At 31.2% G+C, this 25,396-nt stretch overlaps 1 protein-coding gene across 1 annotated transcript; it reads right to left on the bottom strand.

The window, feature by feature from the left end:
* Positions 1 to 8,149: 8,149 nt before the first annotated feature.
* On the bottom strand, positions 8,150 to 10,458 carry LOC114193484 (selenoprotein H-like). Its single transcript, XM_028083309.1, has 4 exons — positions 10,084 to 10,458; positions 9,463 to 9,559; positions 8,881 to 8,940; positions 8,150 to 8,683 (listed from the first exon to the last, which is right to left on the bottom strand). Exons 1-4 carry the CDS (start codon positions 10,362 to 10,364, stop codon positions 8,597 to 8,599), a joined length of 525 nt encoding a protein of 174 aa, XP_027939110.1. The 5' UTR covers positions 10,365 to 10,458; the 3' UTR covers positions 8,150 to 8,596.
* Positions 10,459 to 25,396: the final 14,938 nt, after the last annotated feature.

Genomic DNA, 25,396 nt, shown 5'->3' with positions numbered 1-25,396 from the left:
CCATTAAACAGTGGCTATGGATCTGTCTAACACTTGGCGACGAGAAAGTTCTGCCAGGAGGTCTTCGTTGGAAGGTCGCCTAGCGTCGCTTAGGCAATGCCATGAGATACCGAAGAGGATAATAGACTCTTTTTGCTTGTATTTTGCATGTTTGTGATGTTGGGCTTGGACTAGGAGATGCTTGACAAGGTCATGATGGGTATGTTCATGGCTGGTAGCGAACACATGATTAATATGAGCGGGGAGGTTCGTAGTTGGATGGATCATATGTGTTGGACTACGGGCGGGGAGGTCTGTAGAGTTAGAATACGAGCGAGGAGGTTCGTAGAGGTAGGACCACGAGCATACAAGTTCGTGGAAGCATGTTATATCCTGGGTCCATGGTCATTGGAAAACCTTAGGGCAGTAAGGTTTCTTGGCAAAGTATTAACTAAAATAAAGTAGCTTTAGGGTGGATCCTTATTTTATTTAAAAATTATATGTGTATGTTATTACAAGCTCACCCTTTCTATTTGTGTTTGGCGATAATCGTGTGACTTGTCATACGGGAGCAGATGATATTCTAGGTGGTACCGGTGATGCCTAGAGACGGAGAGAGGGCTATTCTAGGAATTTATTATGAACTATTTATTGTTATTTTATTTACTTTTAGTTGGTTTGCTTGAAACTTGCAATACCTTTATGGTTTTGTTTATTTAAAGTTAAATACGTTGAACGAATTTAAATTTTTCCTCGTTTAGGAATAATAAATTTATGGCAATTTGAATTTGAATTATAAAATTATATATTATATTAAGTAATTTCTAGTAGGGACGTTACACATGTAGAGAAGAATGTGTGTCACAGCTTGATTGGTACACTACTTAACATTCAGTGAAAGACAAAAGATGGAGTAAATGCTCATTTGGATTTGATTGAAATGAAGAATTGAGAAACTCAATGTTATGAACTTTCATTTTTATATAAGTTGTTCCTACCATAGACCCAATAGTCCCACCTCGCTTAGAAGTTTAGGTCTAAGGTGGTTTAAATACCCTTTCCTCCTTCCACCCAAGGCGTCTTTTAAGGACAAAATTGTGATGGAGTCAACACTCCAAAGCGGACAATACCTTAAATGTATAGTGATTGACTCTAACAATGTCCTGGGATCAAAATAATGGTGCCCACTATGGGGCCAATAACGGAACCATCAGTCCCGTGGGACTGATAATGAAACCTTCAGTCCCTTAAGCCCTTCATTGGGGACTGATAATGAAACCTTCAGTCCCTTAAGCCCTCCATTGGGGACTGATAATGAAACCTTCAATCCAGTTTACTATTTTACTTGTCTATATTTAGCAACTTAATTCAAGATTAGACTACAAAATATTATATAGTCCAATTTGCAGTATGCACAACCATGTACTCTCATGCCAACACTTAAGTGAAACCAAAATCAGCATGTTCTTATATATTACAAGATAGCAGCCTTATTCTCATATATTCATACAAGGCATACCTTCACTTTAACATTGCTTTTTACCAATTCAGTATATCAAGCCTCAATTTGTCTCAGCACTTGGTAATATAATTTCATACACTTCACCAATTTTTAGCATAAACATACAAATTTATTCCCTTCATTATAATCTCAATGCTACAATTTATCCAATTTTGATCCCTAACCCCTATATGGTCAGTATAAGCCCCAACAGAACCAAAAATACACCTAAACAGACAAAACCACCAAGCCACTATTGTAACGTCGATACCCTGGCGGCAGGTATGTACCACCAGGCAGTGCATAAAAGTCTGGGCAAAACCCAAAATCTTCCTACACCTACTAGGGACCCTAAACCCAAAGTCTCACTCCCGTCAATCAAACAGATGAAATTACGTTAATTTCTGATTTTTCGCATCCATACTCAAACAATAATTTCATACCTTTTTAAAGTTATCATAATTGGACTCTAAGAATCATATTAGAATTTCAGTCCCAAAATCTAACATGAACCCTTCATGGTTTGTATCCCCATTCAACCATTCAATTGTCATACATTACGTTATTTATACAATATTACACATATAATGTGCTTAGAGCATTTTCACAAGAAACATAAAATGCCACAAAAATCCATAAAATCACAACAACTGAACCAATGTTCATGTCGTATGGTGGAATCACCCTTACCACCAGGCGGTTCATCTCAAAAATCCAAAAATGCGTCCAGCGCTCACGCATTGCATGGCGGGCCTTCAAAGCTGCTAGGCGATTTCTGGAATTTTCTAGAAACCCGAAAACAAAGAGAAATTTGGATCATGCAAGGCACCGGATTCATGTATTATGCTACAAAATCTGTTAGCTTTTAAAAACCTCCTATCTCCTTCCCTATTCATCTCTTAGTGATTAACATATTATTAAAATAATAAAACAATTAAATATTCCTTGTCATAACTCTCATATTAAAGGTCATAATTATTCCATTACCCGCATTTATATTAAATAATTATTTATTTAACTATTTCATTTTTCTTGGGTCTTACAACATGCATTACATTTATGCAATGTCTAACTTCTAACTTCGACCAATATTAAAGATAAAAGATTATTGATTTTTTTTTTCTTCCAAGGGCTTGTTGCAGATGACTTCTTGGTTGTTTTACCAAATACATGATGTACTTTATTAACTTTTTCATGAATTTGAAGACCAGTCAATGGAATTATTGTTTTGTCATCCTCTTGATGTTTATTGAATGCCTTCTTTAACCTTCACTAAGGATGATTAGATTGTAAAAATTGTCGATCGTGCATATATATTGTCTTCCTTCCATTTTTCAATTGATAAGATGTAGTGTTTTCTTCACATATAGGACATGCTATATGACCCTTGATATTGTACCCTAGCAAATTACCGTAAGCGGGATAATCATTAATGGTTTAAAATAACTCTATCAACCTACAAGAATTTCAAGTCTTCAAGTAGTGGACTAAGATATACATCAATGTCATTTCTAGGCTGCCTTGGACCAAATATCATTATAGACAACATCATGTATTTTCTCTTCATGCATAGTCCACGAGATAAGTTGTAAATGAATAATATAACGGGCCAACAACTATGGTTGATACCTATTACTAAATGGATTCATTCCATTGGTAGTTAAACCAAACCAATCATTTCTACATTCTAGATAGAATTGGGAAAATTTGAGATCAATATTTTTCCATTACATTGAATCAGTTGGATGATGAAGTAGTTTGTCACATCTTCTCTCATCTCAATGTCATATAAGGTTTTTAGCGTCTTTTATATTCACAAACAAACGCTTAAGTTCGAGCACGATTGGAAAGTAGCAAACTAATTTCAAAGATGGCCATCCTTTTCTATCTGACCATTGTATTCGTTGTTGGTTTTATGCTTGTATCATGATAACCCACATTTCAAACATTTTTTCAAACCTTCGAATTCTTTCTTGTATAATAGGTAACCATTAGGACATGCATATATCATTTTATACTCCATACCCATAGGATAAATAATTTTCTTGGCATCATATTTAGGAGTGGGCAGTGTATTTCCATCTGTAATCATTTCATTCAACAACACCAACAATTCTATGAGTCTGTGGTGTTTTTATTGTGTGTATGATTTATGATTAGAATAGTTGCAATTTAGAGTATAAGCTAGTATGTGCCTAAATTGTCTTTCTTTGTATGAACAAAAGTTATGGCATGTAGGCCACCTATCTGTCATCCTTTCCCTTCAATGGACATGCCTAGTTTGCCAATGGCGATCGAGACCACGATTGCAACTTTGGAGCAAGAAGGTGCCTCTATGGCACAATAGCATCATGTTTCCTTACAATAGATAAAAGGTTCAAGGCTAGAAGTTGAGGCCTTTTAACTGCAGCATCTCGCTGCATTGCAAAAGTTGTAAGCTACCAAGGTAACAACTGGTGCTTCTCAACCACAAAGTTCTCAATCATCTGAATGGAGCTTGGAGGACTCTTTGAAACATAACCCTGCAAAGTTTGGTGGGAAGACAACTCCAAATGATGTTGATCAATGGATGAAGGACTTAGAGAGAGTATTTTATGTGAAGCAGCACCCGAGAAAGAATAGGTTGGCCTACATAGTGTACATTCTAACTAGAGAGGCAGGGCACTAGTGGGCGAGCATGAAAATGGTGATGGAGGAGAAAGAATAAGAAATCATTTGGGATAGCTTTAAATTGAATTTCTTTGAGGAGTACTTCTTGATAGTGTGAGATACGTTAAGAAAGTGGAGTTCCTAAAGCTAGGGCAGAGAGATATGATTGTGGTTGAGTATGCCTAGAGGTTTAAACACCCAACTCGTTTCTATACTTTTGCCATGAATGATATATGGAGATGCCGAAAGTTTTAAAATGGATTGAAACAAGAAATCAAGGAGGTTGTAGTGCCTCTTTCTATCAGGGAATTTCGTTCTTTAATATAAAAAATACAAGTGGTAGAGAACTTGAAAGCATGATGCAAAGTTTAGAGACCTCATGTAGGGGGATCGTCTTAGAGTAATCCCAAACACAAAGAGAGAAAGAAGTCATACTCCAAGCCTCAACCTTAAAGGAGTGGATCTCTTTTCTAGCAGTAACAATAGTGGGGTATTCAGTGCTATAACTATGAGGGACCTCAACCACTTAGTAGGGTCGGCTCAAGAGTAAAGCAAGTAAAACACTTGCTTTAGGCCTCAAGGAAAAGAAGGCCTCAAAAAAAAATTTACGACTAATATTTCTCTATTAAATTAATTTTAAAATTATGTTTAAGAAAAAAAAGGCCTCAAACTTTTTTTAGGACTAATTAATATACCTCTATTAAACTAATTATAAAATTATGTTTAAGAAAAAAAAAAGACCTTTAAAATTATTTTATTACTAGCTCTATTAAATTAATTATAAGTTTAAGTTTGATAAGAAAATTTAATTAAATTATTATTAGTGTATGTTAATTTTTATTGGTAGTAAAAATGATAATTAATGAGTTAAAACATTTTTTTAGTAAATTATAATTTTGTTTACAAGAAAGAGAATGGTTAGCTATCTTTATTTTCTTATAATCGATCTGGATTATATTTTATTTTTTTATCTCTTTGTGACTTTTCTTGCCTCTCCTAAATTTTTCTCTTCTAAGACTCTTATTTTTAGGGTTTTGGTATATTACATTCCTTAAATATCTTGAATCTCATGTTGCACATATGTACCAATTTTTTCATCCTCATTTATAGTTAATATGTTTTTTCTTTCTATTTGTGTTGTTAATTTTATTCTGTTTTGGATTTGTATTAGAATTAGAAATGTGTTTCTTTTTTCCAGTTTTGTTTTTTTGTACTTTTCGATTTACGGATTTCGAGAGTATTTTTTTATATATCTTGATAAGGAACTTAATTTTTTTTAAATACTATTAATTAGATTATGGTTTAATCTTTTGGTGGATAATAAATTAATTGGAGCATAATTCAAAGTTGGTTTTTCTGTAGAAAAATAATTAAGTTTTGGGAAAAAAAGACTTACTATCTAGTTGAGAAGAACAATAAATGTTTTTAATTATTTTTGTTAATGATTAATCTTAAAATAAACAATTCTGCTGGTTTCTGAAAAAGTTGAGACTTGAGAATGAAAAAGAGACTTGAGACTTCAAGATAGTTCAAGTGTACTATCGAGTTTATTTTCTTGACAATCAGAACCAAGTTTTATTGTTTTAATTCATTCATTTTATATATTTATCTTTAGTAGTGTTTTATATATTATAATTTTTATATCATAAAAATATATAGATATGTCAACTAGAAAATTTGAATCAAGCTATTCAAAAATTCAAAAGAAGAGAAGAATTGAGGCTTTAATTGCATGACAAAAAGGAGTTATGAAAAAAATTGAACAATTTAAAATATATGAATATATTTTTGGTTTTTTATTTAGTGTTAAAAAATTAAAGTCACTAGATTATACATTTTCTAAAGAAAAATACATAAACCTTGAAAAATCTTTAAAACATGATAATTTGTTGGATATTGATTTATTTGATTTATTTTCAGAATTAAATATCTTAAGGGAAATTATATATTTGAAAAATGATAAGTCAATTAACATTCTTAATTATATAAAGAGAATAAATTATTTTTCAAATGCATACATATCTTATAGAATAATGTTAACAATTTCAATATTAGTTGTTTTACCCGAAAAAAGTTTCTCAAAGTTAAAAATAATAAAAATTTATTTAAGATTAACAATGTTTTAGAAAAAATTAAACGGATTAGTCCTATTATATATTAAGAAAAAAATATTAAATTAATTATAACAAAATGTGACATTCTTATTGACTTTATTTAGCTTCACCCTAAACTATTTGATCCGGTAGAAAGAAAAATATATAAAAACAAAATTCTCACAACTCGTAGCATGCTCACCTCTATCAATAACATCATTAAATTTTGAATATTTTGTTCTTTCTTTTTACTTAATATTGACCAATTTGTTATATTAAACAAAAAATATAATATTTTATAAAGAAGAAAATTAATTTATTTTAGTTTCATATAAATTAAAATCAAAATTTTAAAACTTTGTAATGTCAAATCAAACTTCAAATTTCAGACAACTGAAAAGGAGCTTCATGTGTTGACAACTCTCTTTCCTTCAACATCGATATTATAATGGTTGATGTGATTATTTTAATAAAAAAGTTTACATAATTTATTTATAAACATATCCTTTCATTTTTCTAAATGAAATCTAAATTTTATACTTTATGGAAAGTAATTTTTTTTTATTTTCTCAAGCACAACAAAAAAATCATTTGTGACGTAATGTTCATACAACTAATGTTGAGGAACCAAAGCGAAAAAGATGGGACGCAGAATTGAAGGGAATACTGAACAAGATGAAACATAAGAAATTGATGAGAAAACATTTGCAAAGTTTGTTCCATTTTTTATGTTAAAAAATTTATTTTGAAAACAAAACGTTAAACTAATACCTTTAGCTATATTGTTCATAAATAAATCTTAAAACTGAAAAAAGAAAAGAAATAAATATCTTTATGTAAGTGGTAAAGCCAATGTGAATAATAGATCCAAGGTAAATGACTAATTTGGCGGGTGAATTGATAACAATTTAACATTTAAAAGATCAAAAAATATAATTTAATCTTTAAATACATAAGAAAAAACACATTAGATTTTTTTTTTTCAAACTAAACTCAAACCAATTTTTGAAGGATAAAAGAGCCTTTGATAAACCAAACACACTCATTGCAAAAATGATAGCAATTTTGGTTGCAATAGGCTATTGGACGAAATGCTGCTATTTCTGATCGCAATGATAGAAAAATATCATGACCAATTAGTTACCAATAATAATACATGACACTTGTTACCATATTATATTATATTATATATGATTGAGACTCATACATTGAAAATAGTCATATCATATCGTTTCTTTAGAATAAAATTTTGTTAACCTAATATGCACCTTTCATATTCTTATTAACTAAGTCATGTTACTAAATTTCATATAAAAGAAGTCCATCTCTTAACTCTAACATATGACATCATATTTATAATTTTATAAATAATTAAAATGTAAATACACATCATTAAATATCATGTTTATAATAATTTTAAAAGTGAATATCTTTTTATTCCTTTAAAAATATATATCACCAAAGTAAGAAGAGTTAGATGTTGTTTTAAGTTAGTAATTTTTAATTTTAACCATTTTAGAAACAAACTAGAAAATAACATACATTTTCAAAGTCAAAAGATTATCCAGGTTTATTTAATAGATTTCATTCTTTTAGTAAACATCATTTTCTCTCTTACTCTTCTATTTTCCTTCTTTCTATAAAATTTTCCTCACATATTTCAATATTCAACTAAAATATTTTAGTTTCAAAATCAAAGCAAAGTTTCAAATAGGCACACAAAAAAAAAATATAATTCTTAACTAAAAGGGTTTGAAAAAAATAACAAAAAATAAGAATTTGGAGCAGAAATGAGTGACATGCATTAAAAAAAATACACCCTCCAACATATGCAAAATTAAGACACCATGTTTTATAAATAAGATTAAGCAAACAGAAATACTAGGAATGAATGAATGAAAGAATAAAAAATACAGAAAACAAAGACTTGATCAGAAAATGAAAGAAAATTCATATCCCAATTTGAGTTTCACAAAAAACATAAAGGTGACAGAACAATAACAGAGGAAGATGATACTATTGCTCAACCTTCCAACACAATTATGGATTTTGAGATTACAAACAAGAGCATCTAAAACAACTGAAACCATAATAGAAAAACATACAAAATGTTTTGATAACATATCCTGTAAATTTAATCTGAAACACAAATGAAACCTGAAACCTATTGGTACTCATTTGAGACAGTCAACAACATATCCAAAAAGACTGTCTCTCCTCTCAAACTGTGTCAACCTCAAACTAGCAACCACATACAACTGGTAAACAAATTATGGACAGGTTTCCATTGCAGGAATTCTAACATTAGAACAATTTATGTAGCTTCACTTCAAGTCAAGCCAAAACATAGAACATACGAAACAACTAAAGTTAACTAAGTGTTTGATATCTCATCAATGATATCCGAAATGACCTGGTCCATGTCTAGATCCCTCATTGGTTTAAATGGTCGCTTCATGTCCTGAAACAAAACATAGTTTGTAAACCACTCTGCATGTTTCAGATGACAGCAAAATTGATGTTCTGTTTTCCTTTCCAAAATCATTTTCACCAGAAGAAATGCATCTTCAGTTAAACAGTTTATATCAGAATACTTTCAATTCAACTCAGATGATTAACAACTCAGCACACTGATTTCCAAATATAGTTCATTATTACCAAGAGACTGATGAACTTCTTGCCACCTTCTTCCCGTATTTCAAAGCAACCTCTTCTTGGCTTTTCATTGAATAAAAAAGGAGAGAAGAAATAATCAGTTCAAATTGTCTATAACCAAACTTAAAGAAGAAAAATTACTCAAATAAAATATCATATGAAACTCAGTAATCATTGTGTTCAGAACTCAGAAGTCTTAACAATGATCTACACAAAACAATAGTGCATTCTCTAACTCAGTATTAAAACTACCCTAAACAGTATATAATATATAGTATATACAAAGAACAATAGTCCATTTTGCTTATAATTGAGGTTTTCAAAAACAGTTCATGACCACAATTTCATTCACAAAATCACAGTCAATGGGGCTTTCACGATTGAGCTGCATCAGCTGTTGGTGTCACAAGTTTTCCCAACATCTAAACAAAGGTTACACTTGATAAGTGGGTAGCAAGAAAGACTATTGAACAAAACACCACACATTTTGAACCAAAAGTTTTAAGAAAATAGATCAATGACTTAAGACACTTCCAAAACTTGATAAAACAAAAGATTTACCAATAACTATCACAGTATATATACCTTTTCAGGGTTCAGTATCACATTGACTCCACAGTCCGCTTTCTCCAGACGTTCTTTCACCAGATTGGCCCTCATCTTGAACTGGTTACATTGCTTACTAAGAATAACAAATAACAACAAACAACACATTATATAGAAAGTGCCGATAACAACATCACCAACACACACACACACACACACAAGGCAAGATCTTTGGCCTCAACAAATGAACCAAGTAACAACAACAACAAAATCAAATACCCATTGGCAACCCACAATAAATACATAAAATGATATTGAAGAGAAACTGCAACAAATAACACATCATATCAACACTTTCAGACCAAATAATACTATCATAACAGCAACAAAAAATTTCTCAAAAACATTTAACAAAGTTATTCAACTAATGGAAACAACTAACTCTTATTTTCCTCTTATGTCTTTCCTTTAACCCCAAAAAACTATTAACCAAGTCGTTACCTTGTAAAACTTAAAGAACCTTTTTCAAACAAACAAAATTTTGATAAAGTTATTTCAAATAATACACATAAATGAAAGCACACACAGCCACAGAATACAAAAAGAAACATTTTTAATTTACCCATGAACCAAAACGAGCAGAAGGAGAAAGGGACGAACCAGTGTTCAACAACGATAGTCTTGCTGGAAGCCCCTTCTTCTTCATCTTCTTCTATTTCTTCCTCTTTATCTGCTTTAACCGGAGCACTTTCTTCTTTCTCGTTCTTCTTCTTCCTACCGCCACTGCTGGCCTTGGCCTTCTTTGCCTTCTTGGCTTTCTTCTCTTCCGGCGGAGGGTCGGAGGTGGCCAAGGCGGAGCGCTTGGCTGCCGCACGAGTGACCCTCACCGGAGCCGCCGCAGCCGGCGCCGGTTGGGCGGGCTTGCGTTTGGCTGGTGGCATTGTAGAGTTGAGGGAGAGAGAAAGAGAGAAGACAAGAATGAAGAAAAAAGGAAGGGTTAGTTTAGTAAGATAAGTGAAGCAGTCGTTATCTGTCTTTGAAGGGGATTTTATAAGGAGCCTTAGCTACCACAATCTTCCCTCATACACTTCTCACTCCTCAACACTAAGCTTTCTTTACAAACTAGTGTATTTTGTTTTTATGAAATTATTTGGTAACTTTTAGAATGGGTGATTATACCAAAAGAGAACTTTCTTTTAACTAAATTATGTTTATAATCATAATTTTTATTTGATTGAAGCAATTGAAAATATTTAGTTGAGCTTATTATTACTATTATCATAAACATAAAAGAATTTAACCTAATTTAATAAATTCAATATATGAATTTTTTTTTAGAATGTAATACAATTCAAGATTGAAATTACGAAATTGGTGTAACTTTCTAGAAAATTTTAACTTTAGACAAATTATAACAGAAAATTCATCACGGAAAATTCGTCCCAAACATAGATGATTCTAATAAATTAAGTTAAAGTCATGTCAGTTATCCACGATTTTAGTGCACAGAGTAAAGTTGTCGCATAACGACACAATTTTTATTTAAGTACAATCAATTTTATTTCGGTTAAAGTAAAATTATTTATTATGTGTTGGAGTCATTTGAGACTAACGCAATCTTTTTTATAATGGAATATACTTCGATCATTGTATTTTGATACTACTTCGGAATTTCTTTTTTTTTTAGTAAAGAATTTTATTGACAAAAGTTGTACATAGACTATTGCAATAGTATTTTTTCTCAAATACAACCAAGAGTACAATCTTTGACACTTGTCATAATTATGAAAGAAAAATTGTCAAATCTTATAACCATTTATCACACATAATATCTCATTTTGGCTTGGTTTAAAAGGAGAAAATATAATTCAACAACTTCGAGCCTCAAGTGAAAATCCCTTCCATAAGAGGAAGGCTATCTTAACACTTAAACTTTGAATTCCAATAAAGTAATTCAATTGCTTTTGTTAATAATGGTATTTTTTTGTTGAGATCATGAAGAGTGCTCTTCGCTATTTTTTTTCTCCACATTTAGGTTAATTACGTGCATATCAACCACATAAGCATAAATTAAAAACTATTTTTTGAGAATTTTGTTAGTATAGTAGTCATGCCAAAATACAATGACTTAGTACATTGTCATTACAAAGAAGTCGTATTAATATTTTAACGACTTCTACATTCGAGTGAAAAAAAATAACAGAACTACAACAACATTGTGTCATTATGTAACGACCTTACTACATATTTACAGAACTCACACATAACTAGCATGACTTCAACTCAATTCAAATGAAATTATGTATACTTTGGATAACTTATAAATTGTGTGGTGTTGACAAAACTTAACCTAAGCCATTTTTTTTTAAAATAGCTACACCATCTCATAATTTCAAATATGAATTACACCACATTCATAAAAAAACCCACAATACAAGTTTAGTGGTTAGACAAATATAGATATTGTTTAAAACATCTTCCATGAAAGAGACATAAGTGTTATTGTCTATGATGCATAGATATGATATATGTATCAAATACAACACATATCTGATATGAATATACATTTATTTTGAAAATAATAGGATACGATACGTGATATATATATATATATATATATATATATATATATATATATATATATATATATATATATATATATATATATATATATATATTGAAAAACATACAAAAATTATTAAAATCATGAGAAGTATATGATTGTTGTTGTCTGAATCCAAATTAAAATCATATGTACTAAACATTTTCAAAATAAAAAAAATTATAAATTATTGTCAAGTATTGGTGCTTTATAGATTAGATACTTCATTGATAAGTATCAGTAAAGTATCTAACATGAATATGTGTGTGTCTGACACAGATACATAAAGTTGGAAAAGTGAGATACTTCATTGATAAGTATCACTATAATATCTAACATGAATATGTGTCTGACATGGATACATAAAGTTGGTCATGGCCCATCCTGACATGGCCCATCCCGCCAACCTATTGGGTTATATGACGAGACGGGTCGAATTAGCCCACCAACCCATGACCATGTGAGTAAATAAAGAAAAAAAGCTTGCATTGCATTCCATTTGTTCACAAAACATAACAGAATAACACAAACTACAACAAGGCGCAATCGAACCACTCATCCTCTCCAAGTTGAACCACCATCAGGCCTTGTAAAATCCAAGTCAGATATTACTAATTTAATAAAATAAGAAATAAGAATCGTAATAATCTCGCATTTATTAAATAAATATTTATTTATTTATTTAATTTTCATGGGTCTTACATTATTGTTAGGATCAAACGCTTACCACTAGGCTCAAAGCTATAGCAATTACTCAAGGCTCTTTTTACTTAAGAGTGTAACCGCTCAAGCGCCATTATTTGATTATAACCCGACCCACTTGGCCTTTGCCATGGGACAATTGATGCCACTTGCAACAATCTCCCCCCCAATAATTGTCCTACTAGGAATCTAACTAGGATTATGACTTGGCCCACCTGACCTCCGTCACGGGACAATTGTGCAACCTGCAACAATCTCCCCCTTAACAATTGCCCACCAGGAATCGAACTCGTGACCTTGACTCTGATACCAATGGTTTTCAAATGATTTTTGGGCTTTAGGAAGTGAGCTTGTTGTGTTTCTGTTGCGAAACTTTGCAGGAATGGACTGATTGTTTATCAATCATGTTGTTAGTGATTGAGGACAGCGCAAAGTGGTGTTTCCATAAACAAACAGGTTGTGGGATTGTCATGTCTCTTGTTTAAGAGTTCAAATTTTATTGACTTCTTGGTGAAACTAGAATCATTAATAATAGAAAATATCTTGGTAAAGTGATGAGGGTGCACACTCATGACTATATCAAAGATAGTTTCCTTTCTTAATACTAAAGCTTTTGATAAAAGGGAGGAGAGTATAGTTTTAAGTTTGTCTCCTATACTTTTCTTGTTAGGCTTGCGCTATTGTGGTGTGTGTTTACTGTCTATAGGGACAAAGGAATGTAGATTCAAGGTCAAACTTGACCTGCTTGCCTTGCAAGGGTTGGGTAGGGCCCTTGAGACAATCTCTTGCTCAAAGAGGTGGTTACGCAGCAGGTTGAGTATCGGTGAACGAGGAAAGTTAAGTGGTGGTTCAATGGGCGGAAAGCGACATGTTAGATTGAGGGATATTCTGGAACAAATTCTTTGGGCGAATACAACAAGTTGTGCAAGAGGAGTTGAGTTCAAAGGTTAGATTAAGGGAAAGTATCAACGCATGCTTATGTAGCAAAGTTGAGAAGTCAAATTGGCACTACATCCTAACATAGGTCTAAGGTTGGAGGTGGGAAGTGGTGGAACGTTTGAGGCTAAGGCTAAAAAGGTAGAAACCATGAAGGTAATAAGGGAGGAACAATCTCAAGTGAGAGGTTAAGTTGATGCAGAACTTGGAAGATTAGTCCGACAAGGCGGTGTTCTAAGAAAAGGGAAAAACCAATCATGCGATGAGAATATAATATGTTAAGGGTTCTATACCAAGTCAACCTCCATGGGAGGCAGTTGCAACTTCTCAGCAACCACAGTTCAGGTCACGAGTAGAAGGGATGTCCTAAGAAGGGTGACTCGCAAGAGAGAAAGATTTGACTTGGGGACATGAGATTAACAATTTCAAGTATCAAAAGAAGAGCTACATTGTTAAGTTGTTCGTATGGGAAGGGGCAGTTGGTAATGCTTGAGCACAGGGAAGGAGGAAATGAAAATGAAAGTTTTGTGAAGAGGAAGGGGTGTCTCTGATAGTTGGGTGCTGGATCGGTTGAAGCAAATAAGTAAATTCATGGGTACAAGGTATATAAGTGGTGTCTAGGGTATAGGTTTTTGTTTTAATTGAGATCGTATACTCCTAGGCATCGCCAATATGGATTTGGGTTCTGGTTATCTACAAGAGGGAGTTGGTAGTGAGAGGTTGGTTTTAGCTGCAGTTGCGACCAAGTGCAAAGTACTCGAGTATGATGGTGTCTCGTGGTGATCAAAGGATTCAAACTCAATGTTAATTGGAATTGATTCTTTTTTAAGGTTGGGAACATAAATACAAGAGTGAATGGGCTATTTTCCAATCTCATTCTGGAACGATGCGATACCCAACAAAGTGGCGTTCGATAATCCAAAGAGATAAATCGACGATGACATATCGAGTGTGGATCAAGCTGAAAGGGAGGACAAAGTGTCATGTGAACCAGATATCTGGCAAGGGTAAGCGAAGAAAAGATGCAAAGGATCTCAGTGGTGGAAGAGTTCCTAAATAGGTTAAAAGGGGGACTAGAAATACACCTTGGAGGAAAAAATTCCATTATTGCAATAGTACCTTAAGTGAAGCTTGTGCTAAGAGATCCTAATTGCATGGTTTCTTAGAGATGGGAAGAAAGAGAAGTAGGTGAAAACAATATTGAATACATAATAGCAAGGGATTAGTATAAACACCAGAATGATTGCAAGTTTTGGTTGATCGTTAAGGAGAAGTTGGTGAGTTAACCACTCAAGTGAAGTATTGACTAAGATTGGAATGGCGTCGTATGTGGTGTTGGAGGGGAAGAGAGGCTGAACATTATGGTGCGAGTATCAGGATGGGCAGTTGGTTACTATTGGACCAAGTTGTTACAACATACAAGGGAGAAGGTTAGTTTTATCCAGGATCGGTTGTACGTGAGATAGAACAGATAGAAGTTGTATGTAGAAAAAGAGTAGAGGGTTGTCGAAGATTTAGGTGGTAGAGAACATGATTCTTGGAGTTACCTCAATTACAAGCATTGGAAGAGCGATCAATCTAGAAAGTTGACTTGGAAGTTCATCGGGCAGTATCAGATTAATTGGAGAATCAGTTTGGGTGCATAAGAGATTGTTGTATCACCACACAGGGCGAACTACAAAGTGTTTTATATGTCACAGCTAAGGAAATATGTTGCAAGCCTCACTTATGCGCTAGAGGGGGAGTAGGTTCAGATAAGGATGAGGTTCAGATCAAAGAGGACCTGAATTTGGACGTGAGGCCAAGGAGAATATTGCATTCTCAAGTCATGAAGTTGAGGGGGAAGGAGATTCGGATAGTGAAGGTTCTTTGGGATGAAGATACGCACAAGGAAACAGGGGAAATGGAGGACCTCGCGAGGAAATCATTGCCATAGTTGTTTCCGAGTAAATGCAATTTTCGAGGACTAAATTTTATAAGTTGAGGGGAATGTAAGACCCAGGAAAATTAAATAAATATTTATTTAATAAATGCGAGATTATTTTGATTCTTATTTCTTATTTTATTAAATTAGTAATATTTGACTAGGATGTTATAGTGCTAGATTACCTCTAAACGGTGCCAACCAACAATCAACCACCACAACTTCCTCTTTTCGCCTTGCTAGCAACCCACAAAGAAACACACCCGCATCATGCACTCACCATAAATAAGATTGACCTCATCGCACCATTGCGCTTAAAGCGAATCCTATCTCACCACACAGTAACCACCACGAAGCAACCGTGATGCACATAGGACGAACTAAGACGAACATTGCGATAACATCTGCATTAGATCACACAAAACCTAGTCACTGCAAGATCAACATCTATCACGAGCTCATCTTCTCTGGTCACTCTCCTCCCTCATTTTGTTTGGATTGTTGCTATTTTCATATTCTATATTCGTCATCTAGGGTTTTTTGCGTTAGAAGTTTAGGCTTTTGTGTGTTCAAAGTGCATAAAAAAAATGTGAGCCAACATGCCCTATTACGGGACATGATCTATTATCTAACCCGATTTGAGGTGACAGATCAGCCTGAACCGACCCGTGTTCAACGGACCAATAATGGGTCGGGCTAAAGTGGGTCTGGTTGACCAGTTTTGCCACCTCTACGGATACAAAACCCAGATTGAAATATCGGTGGATCATAAATTATTACGTACATATATCTTTTACTAAATTATTATTAAAATACTTAATAATTTTATTTATATATTTAAATTTTGTACATATTTTTTAGTTAAATTATTTTATTTAAATAAGTCAAATGACTATTAATCAAGTTTAATTTTAATTTTTTTTGTAATTTTTATTTCTTAATTTAAATTGGTGTTTTATTAATTATTCTAAAAGTTTTATTATGTATAATTTTCATGTGTAATTAAATATTTATTATTTTAATTTATAATACCATCTTTGTAGTTTGAATTGCATAAAAAATTAATAATAACCAACAAATTTTAAAAGCAGATAAATAATCACATGTGTTTATATAATTAAAAATAATAAAAAAATATATTCAAATATGATAAATAAAATTAAAATTAAATAAATTACTGAACGTTAAGACAAACACTTTGTATTTTTTATGTTTATTTATTTTTAATACATTTTTATAAATTTTAACGGTGCTAATATAGCTTAAATGTCAAACTTCACACTCATATCTATGGTAATCTTGTTTGAAAACTTCTTAATGGCTAAATTAATTTACAAATTAATTAAATTATTTAATAACTACCTTTCATTGACATTTATATCAGTTATTTTTCAATGTTATCTTAAAAATAAACAAATACAAGAAAAAGAAAAATAATTACTTTAATTAATAATAACATAAATATATTTTAATTCCACAATTATTATTACAATATTACATCATAATTCATCATAATTAGGGTTGAGTATGTTTTTAGTCCTGAACTTTCACTCAAAATTGGAATTAGTTATTGTCTGAAACTTTCATACATTGTGAATATAGTCTTTTTAATCTAATTATGTTAATTTTGGTGACGTTCGAACGTTTTTCATGTTAATATTGAAGTTGTTTACACTATTTGACACATTCATGACTCAATATCTACTAAGAAATGCATTCGGACACCTCAAAAACAATTAACGTAATTAAGTTAGAAGTACTATATTCATTCATTTTTTAAAATTTAAGACAAAAATATATTGAAATTTCATAAAAGGACGAATCTTAATTTTAAATTAAAATTCAGGACTAAAAACGTATTTAATGCTTATAATTATATTTATTCGTATTACTTATTTTAAGTAACACTGTTCTAGCTCTCCACCGTCTATTTGATGGTTTATGATTAGAGAATAATTTCTATTTAAGAAGATTTGAGTTATAATATTATTTCAATATTATTTCAATATCTCTCCTAAAGACATTGCTATGTATTAATTAAAATAACTCTATTTGAGTACAAAGACAACAACTATGTAAAATGTAAACATTTGAGTTAGTTCTAAGATACTATTATATCATTGATGTAAATTCTGAATTTATTGTTTAAATCTTCTCATTGTGTATTAAAATTGGTTGTTTATATCACAGACGTTGTAAGTGGGAATAGATTTTATTCCTTTGTGACAGCTGTAATTTTTCTCAACAAATATAAATTTTTTAATAATATAATTTTAAATTAGTTAGCTGTTATATATATATTTTTTTTCAATTTTCTCTTTAATGCACAATTTTGTGCCGTTTATAATTTTCTCTTTAATATTATAATCAATTTTTTATATTGATTAAATTCAAGATTATAATTAAAAGAATAAAATTATTAAAAAATTAAAAGTGAAAAATTCTTTTAGATACAAAATAAAATAAAAATTAAAGAATTAAATTAAAATTAAAATTTTTTGTGTAGAATTAAAAAAATAAATGGTGTAACACTTATTTGTATGTATCGTTTTTTGTGATTTTCTGTTTTTAGGAACATTTTCCAGCGTATGTGAGTTTTGAAGCAACGGTGCATATAAATTGTGAGTGAGATGGACCATGATGATGAAAAGTGGGAAATTGATTTTTACAGTAACTACATCGAATGGAAAAGTAGGTTAAAACTAGGTATCAGAAATAATTTCAAATTTATTATTAATTTGACTTTGAAATTACTTTATCGGTATTTGAATTTGAATTAAAACATCATGCATATTAAAATATAGGAATAATTTGGAAAGATTTATATGAATTTATATGCATTCAGTAACATTTTAATTTTTTTTTTTTCTGTTCAAATGTTTAAGAGTAGAATTTGTGATGTGACTTCGAAGTTAGAAGAAGTTCTACTAATAATTTTACTAATTTATAATATTTCTAACAAATATTAGAAATCAACTAGAGTTTTGCAACAAAAAACTTGATAATATTGATAAATTACGAGCGAGACATATATAAAATATAATACATTTTTATGCTTCAAAATAGAATAGAACAATGTATTGATTAATTTCATTAAAATTAAATAATAAATTATTGAAAAAAATTATCATGGATATACTAAAATAAATATATTATCACAACTTATTTGATTTATTTTTTGAAGGTGTGTGCATATAAAAGATAATTAATTTGGTTATTAAGTTTTCAATATCATATTCAAAACAAAACTAGTTTAAAAATTCAACTTTTGTTATGAATTTATGGTCGTTTTGATGTGATACAGTTACTTATATAAGTGATATATAAGTGATATGATTCATGCTCATATGATTTATTACTTTTTATTTATATTAACTATTGATTTGTTTCCTTTATAGATTACATGTTGTATGTATAAATAGTAAACTGAAGTCTTCCTATCAGTAATAATACATAGAAAAGTTGTTTTCCATTATCTGATTTTCTATTATTCATTTTCTTCTTTTCTATATAAGTAGTTTTATTTATAACATGTTATCAATACGATGTCCCAACCAACTAAATGCTAATGGAAGCATTTTTCTCTCTAACAATAGTGTTTTTCGTGTTTCAATCCATACTCTTTCTAATTCTTTCTTCATTTACAAATCTATCTTATATTCTTATTCTTGTGATAAGAATTGTTGACTTTATCAATTTTCATCTTCGTCTTACTATTATTATTTTTATTATGATGGTGATTATTATTATTATTTTATATGTTAGTTCTAAACAGGCCAAACGTTGCAAAATTTGAATTTATAACCCTTGGTATTACAAGGAATAATTACTTATATTGAATCTTAAATGTTGAAATACATTTAGATGCAATGGGTCTTGGTGACACCATTAAAGAAAGAAATAAAACATCTAAGCAACTAATTTGCTCCTGCGAGAACAATATTGTGAAAAGAGATTTCACAAATATTCTGAATTTATTTCATGCCTTTGTATTGCACATTAAAAATTCATTTTATTCTCGTAAGTCCAATATAAACTTACTAAGTTTCAAGGATATTCGTCTGAATGAATATCACATTGAGACAACTAATGAAGGAGATATTGAATATCTTTATATCACTCAAATTGGGTCGAATAAAAAATGTGTATTGGAGAAATTATCAATCTTCTCTTATGGCTTATACTACACATATATTAATGCAATTGAGAGGTTTGTCATTGTAAGCCAGAAGGTTACAAATAAAAATGAATTTCTTGTTTGGCATGATCGGTTGGGTCATCCTAGATATATCATGATGCGAAAAATAGTTGAAAACTCATGTGGACATCCACTTAAAAGTAAAAAAAAAATTCTTCAGACTAATGAGTTCTTATGTACTATACGTTCACAAAGGAAAGTTGATATTAAGATCATCACTAGAAAAATAAAAAATGAGTCAATCTCATTTTAAGAACGAATACAAGGTGATATTTGTGGTCCAATACACCCACAATGTTGATCATTTAGATATTTCATGGTTTTAATTTACGCATCAACTAGTTGGTCATATATTTGTTTATTATCAACTCGAAATCAAGTATTTGCAAAGTTATTAGTACACTTAAGAGCTCACTTCCCATATTATCCGATTAAGAAAATTTGTTTTGATAATACTAGTGAAATTACATCCCAAGCTTTTCATGAGTAATGTATATAAATTGGAATTGAAGTTGAGCATCCAGTAGCACATGTTCATACTAAAAAAGACTTGTGAAATCATTACTAAAACATCTAAAATTAGTTGCAAGACCATTACTTATGAAAGCTAATCTTTCAATGGCTACTTGGGATATGCAATTTTGCGTGTTGCATTATTGATTTGCATAAAGCCAATAAGTTATCACAAATACTCTATTATGCAGTTGGTTTTTGGTTACTGACCTAATATTCTCATGTCAGAATTTTTGGGTGTGGTGTATATGTTCCAATTTCCCCACCAAAAGGGACTATGATAGGTCCTCAAAGGCGATTAAGAATATATGTTGAATATGATTCTCCCTCAATAATAAAATATATTGAGCTACCAACATGAGATTTATTTACAGTTCGACTTTTCAGTTGTCACTGATGAATTCCAACATTAGTGGGTGAAAGAAAATAATTAGAAAAAGATATTTGTTAGAATGAATTATCATTATCTCGTCTTGATCTTCTTACAAAGGATGTGAACTGGAAGTTCAAAGGATAATTCATTTACAAAATTAGTCAATCAATTACCAGATGTTCTTACTCATAGAAAGAGCATCCAAATCATATATACCAGCTACTAATGCTCCAAATATATTTGATATTAATTCATAACACGCCTGAAGCATGGTAGGTCTATTGGTTCCAAAGACACGCTTGAAGCGTGGTAGGCCTATGGGTTCCAAAGACACGCTTGAAGCGTGGTAGGCCTATGAGTTTCAAAGATAAAAACTCTTGATTGAGAAAATGAGCTAAAAGGCTAGATGACCTAATCGAAAAGGTGGAAATCCCAAAAGACTCATTATAATGATTCGATTCTAGAAGAACCTCAAGTACCTGAAATTGTTGAAAATGATGAGATATCAATAAATTATGTCATGAATCATATAATATGGAACCAAAATGAAGTCAACATTGACGAAACTTTTACATATAATGTAGCGATGAATGCTATGAATCACAATGAGAATCAATAACCAATGATCATTGAAAATTGTCGACAAATAAATGATTGGCTAAAATGAAAATATGTAAAAAAGCATAATTAGATTTGCTTGCTAAACGAAAGTTTTTTGGACCAATAGTTCGCACACTTGAGGGTATGAAACCTGTTGGGTACATATGGATTTTTGCACAAAAACAAATTAAGAATGATGAAATTGTTAGATACAAAGCATATTTGGTTGGTCAAGATTTTTCACAAAAATCTGATATTGATTTGTGAAAAGACATATTCAATGGTATTAAATGCAACAACATTACAATATTTGATTATCCTAGTTGCACAACAAGGTCTGCATTTACATCTAATGGATGATGTTACAACCTATTTGTATGGTTCTCTTGAGAATGATATTCATATGAAAATTCTTAAAGGATTTAATTTGCCCAACAAGGCAAATTCTAAAGAGGGTTATTCAATAAAATTGAACAAGACCTTTTATTGATTAAAGCATTTATAAATTGAGTATTTAAATAAAGGTGTTTTTATACATTAAGAAGCTTATATAATGAAAATGCTTAAAAGGTTCTATATGCACAAATCATATTCATTATGCACTCCAATGGTGGTGAGGTCGTTAGATGTTGATAAAGACTCTTTTTAGACCTCACAAAAATGATGAAGATCTTCTTGGTCTAGAAGTGTCATATCTTAGTGTCATAGATATACTAATATATTTTTCTAATTATACTTGAGCTGATATTGTATTTGCTGTAAATTTTTTAAGTAAGATAATAATATGAGCTTATTTTATCCAAATGATTCAAAATAAGACCTAATAGGTTATGCATATGCATGTTATTTTACATATTCTCACAATGTCACAATGGTTGATCACAAACAAGATATTTGTTCACATATGGTAGCACAATGATTTCATGACATATGTGAAGGAGACCATAACAACAACATCATCATCAAAATCATGCATAATTCTTAACATTACATGAGGTAAGTCATGAATATGTTTAGTTAATGTCTATAATTCAACATGTGCCACAAACTTGTGGTTTATCCTTGAGAAGAATGGAATCAATAACCATATATGAAGAGAATAATGCATTGTTCAATTGAAAGGATGATGTAGAGATCCAAAAGATTCGTTCATGTGAAAATCTAGCAAATTTATTTATAAAGTTTTTGCCAAGGAGAACTTTTGAGCAATTGGTTTACAAGATTGGACTCCATCATATTATTAATATATTGATAATGATAAAATATATACATTTTAAGTATATTATTTTGTCTCCCTTAAAATTAATAATTAATGATCAAGATCTGTCTGATAAATTAAACACTAATCAATTGAACACTTCAACACGAATTACTAAATCCAGTTTAGCTATCTTAGGATTCTTTCTTCTTTTATCTTTTTACATATTTAATTTTATAATTTTTACATATTTAATTTTCATAATTACATTCTGTTGTAGTAGTTGACAAAATCACGAACAAAAACACTTCACGAGACGTGTAGATTCACTGTCCTTAAGGACTTATTTACAATGTATTACGCAAGCTCCCTAGGATATAACAAGAACTTCTTAAATATTTTTAGGATCTTAGAAACTAGCAAGATAAATATTATATAGAGTATGTATAACCAGGATATAAGAGAAGGGGAAAAGAAAGAAGATAAGGAAAAGAAAGATGAGAAAAAGTTGTGTTTTGGAAGAGGATTTAAGCACCTATTTATAGGTGATGAATGGGTTTAAAAAACCCATGCTTTGTAGCTAAAACCTAGTGAGGAAAACAAATATCCCATAATTTGCGAATGTGGGATTAACTTGCGGAGGAAAGCTCGCTGCAACGACATGCACCATTCTGAAAAAGGAGGAAAGGCTTACGAGTGTTGGAAAAACTGCAACGTTAATATTTTTTGCAATACACTTATAAATATATATTTATAACAATCCCCCACATATTGCAAAAGATAAGAGACAAAAAGAGAGAAAGAAAATCTTGGGTCTCAAATAAGATGTAATGCACTATAGTTGGTATAGCAAGTTATATGAACCAGTCTTAGATTGAGAAACTTAACACACATGTAGTTGATATAACAAGCTATATGAACCATGGACACTTGATGTGTGTTAGCGCTTTATCAATCACAATACACCCCCCACAATTCCTGTTGTTATCGTTGTGTTGCGCTTACTAGGTCATGTGCGTGCCCGGTATTCATAAGTGCTCTAGAGGTCATGCCAAGATCTGATACAAGCGGCCCCACTTGACAATCATATAAGTGATTTCATCAAGTGTATGCTGCAAATCATACACCACCCGTATGGGATATGAGAACCATTAAAACTTTGCTTAAATTAAAATTCTTACACCACATAGAGTTTTAATTACAAAGTTTAACCTCTTAATAATGCAGTCTCTAGCACTTTCACTCATCATAGGAATGGACAATATTTATTTAAAATCAATTTAGTGCTATCAAAACTAACAAGTGACTTGTTTTTACCCATATGAACCTTATTCATGGGATCTCCAATCACAAAGGTTGGGTTACCATCACTTGTTTGTTTGCAAGTGGCTTAAGTCCCATTCACCTCGATGTTTCTAAAATCATGTTTCGTCCTAGGGGTTTTGTTAGAGGATCTGCTAGATTTTGTTTTGACATCACATAATCAATGGAAATAGTTCACTCTTTAGCAACTGCTTAACCAAATTATGTCTCAATTGTATATGTCTATTTTTTCCATTATAGTTCTTGTTTTTAGCTATAGCTATTACCGATTGGTAATCACAATGTATTAACACGGATGGGGTTCGTTTCATTCCTAGAGGAATATTTTCTAAGAATTTTTTCAACCACTCAGCCTCACTATCATCCATATCGAAAGCAACAAACTTAGATTCCATTGTTGATCTTGCAATAATTGTTTGCCTGACTGATCTCCATGTAATCGCACCACCCCAAAGTGTGAATACATAACCACTAGTAGATTTTGTCTCATTTGAATCAGAGATCCAGTTAGCATCATTGTGCCCTTCTAGTACAATGCAAAATCCACTATATTCAATGGCATAATCCACTGAACCTCGTAAGTATCTCATAAGTCTTGCTAGTGCATCCCAATGTTCCTGATTAGGACATTGAGTGTACCTACTCAGTCTACCAACTGTATAAGCAATATCAGGTATTGAAAAGATCATTAAGTGCAGTAAGCTCCCAATTATCTGAGCATATTGAGGTTAAGAAACAAATTCTCCTATATTTTTCATTAATTTAGAGTTAGTATCATAAGGAGTACTAACTGGTTTGAAGTCATAATATCGAAACTTCCTAAGAATTTTCTCAATGTATTGTTCTTGGGATAGTAATATACTATCCTCCTTCCTTATGATTCTAACACCTAAAATCACATTGGCTTCACCCATGTCTTTCATTTCAAAATTAGATCCTAGAAACAATTTAGTTCTAGAAACTATATCAATGCATGTACCAAATATTAACATGTCATCCACATACAAACATATAATGACACATTCACCATTTTTCAGATTTAGAATACAGACATTATGGGTAGCTGCTAAGGCTAACAAAACTCAAATTGAGGAAATCCTAGTCATAGGGGCAAAGGTGTCAAAGTAATCTATGTTGGTTTTTGAGTAAAACCTTTTGGTACTAACCTTGCTTTATACTTATCTATGGATCCATATGGGTGATACTTTTTCTTAAAGATCCACTTACAACCAATGGGTTTTGCTCCTTTAGGCAATTTACTAAGGTCCAAGTATTATTTTTCTGAATTGATTCAATTTTAGTCCTAATGGCCTTATCCCACAGTTTAGCAACAGGAAAACTAGTAGCCTCTAGAAAGCTTGTTGGATCATTTTCAACTAGATAAGTATAAAAGTCATCTCCAAAAGAAGTTTCCTTCCTTTGTCTTTTACTTTTTCTTAAAACTTCACACATGACATCATTATTATTATTTGTAGATTGTTCAAGTGTCTCACTAACCTTTAAAGGAAATATAAGTTCAAAGAACTCAACACTTTTTGTCTTCACAATAGTATTATATTCAATCACATCACTTTTAAGAACAAGAAACCTATAGGCAGCGCTAT

The sequence above is a fragment of the Vigna unguiculata genome, chromosome 8 (assembly GCF_004118075.2).
Source record: "Vigna unguiculata cultivar IT97K-499-35 chromosome 8, ASM411807v1, whole genome shotgun sequence".
Lineage (NCBI taxonomy): Eukaryota > Viridiplantae > Streptophyta > Magnoliopsida > Fabales > Fabaceae > Vigna > Vigna unguiculata.
This window is presented reverse-complemented; position numbering and strand designations above follow the sequence as displayed.

Coding starts and splice junctions, on each gene's coding strand:
- LOC114193484 (XM_028083309.1), bottom strand. CDS start 10,364: ATGCCACCAGCCAAACGCAAGCCCGCCCAACCGGCGCCGGCTGCGGCG. Junction 9,560..10,083: donor ACTATCGTTGTTGAACACTG/GTTCGTCCCTTT, acceptor TGTTATTCTTAG/TAAGCAATGTAACCAGTTCA. Junction 8,684..8,880: donor AGAAGTTCATCAGTCTCTTG/GTAATAATGAAC, acceptor GTTTTGTTTCAG/GACATGAAGCGACCATTTAA.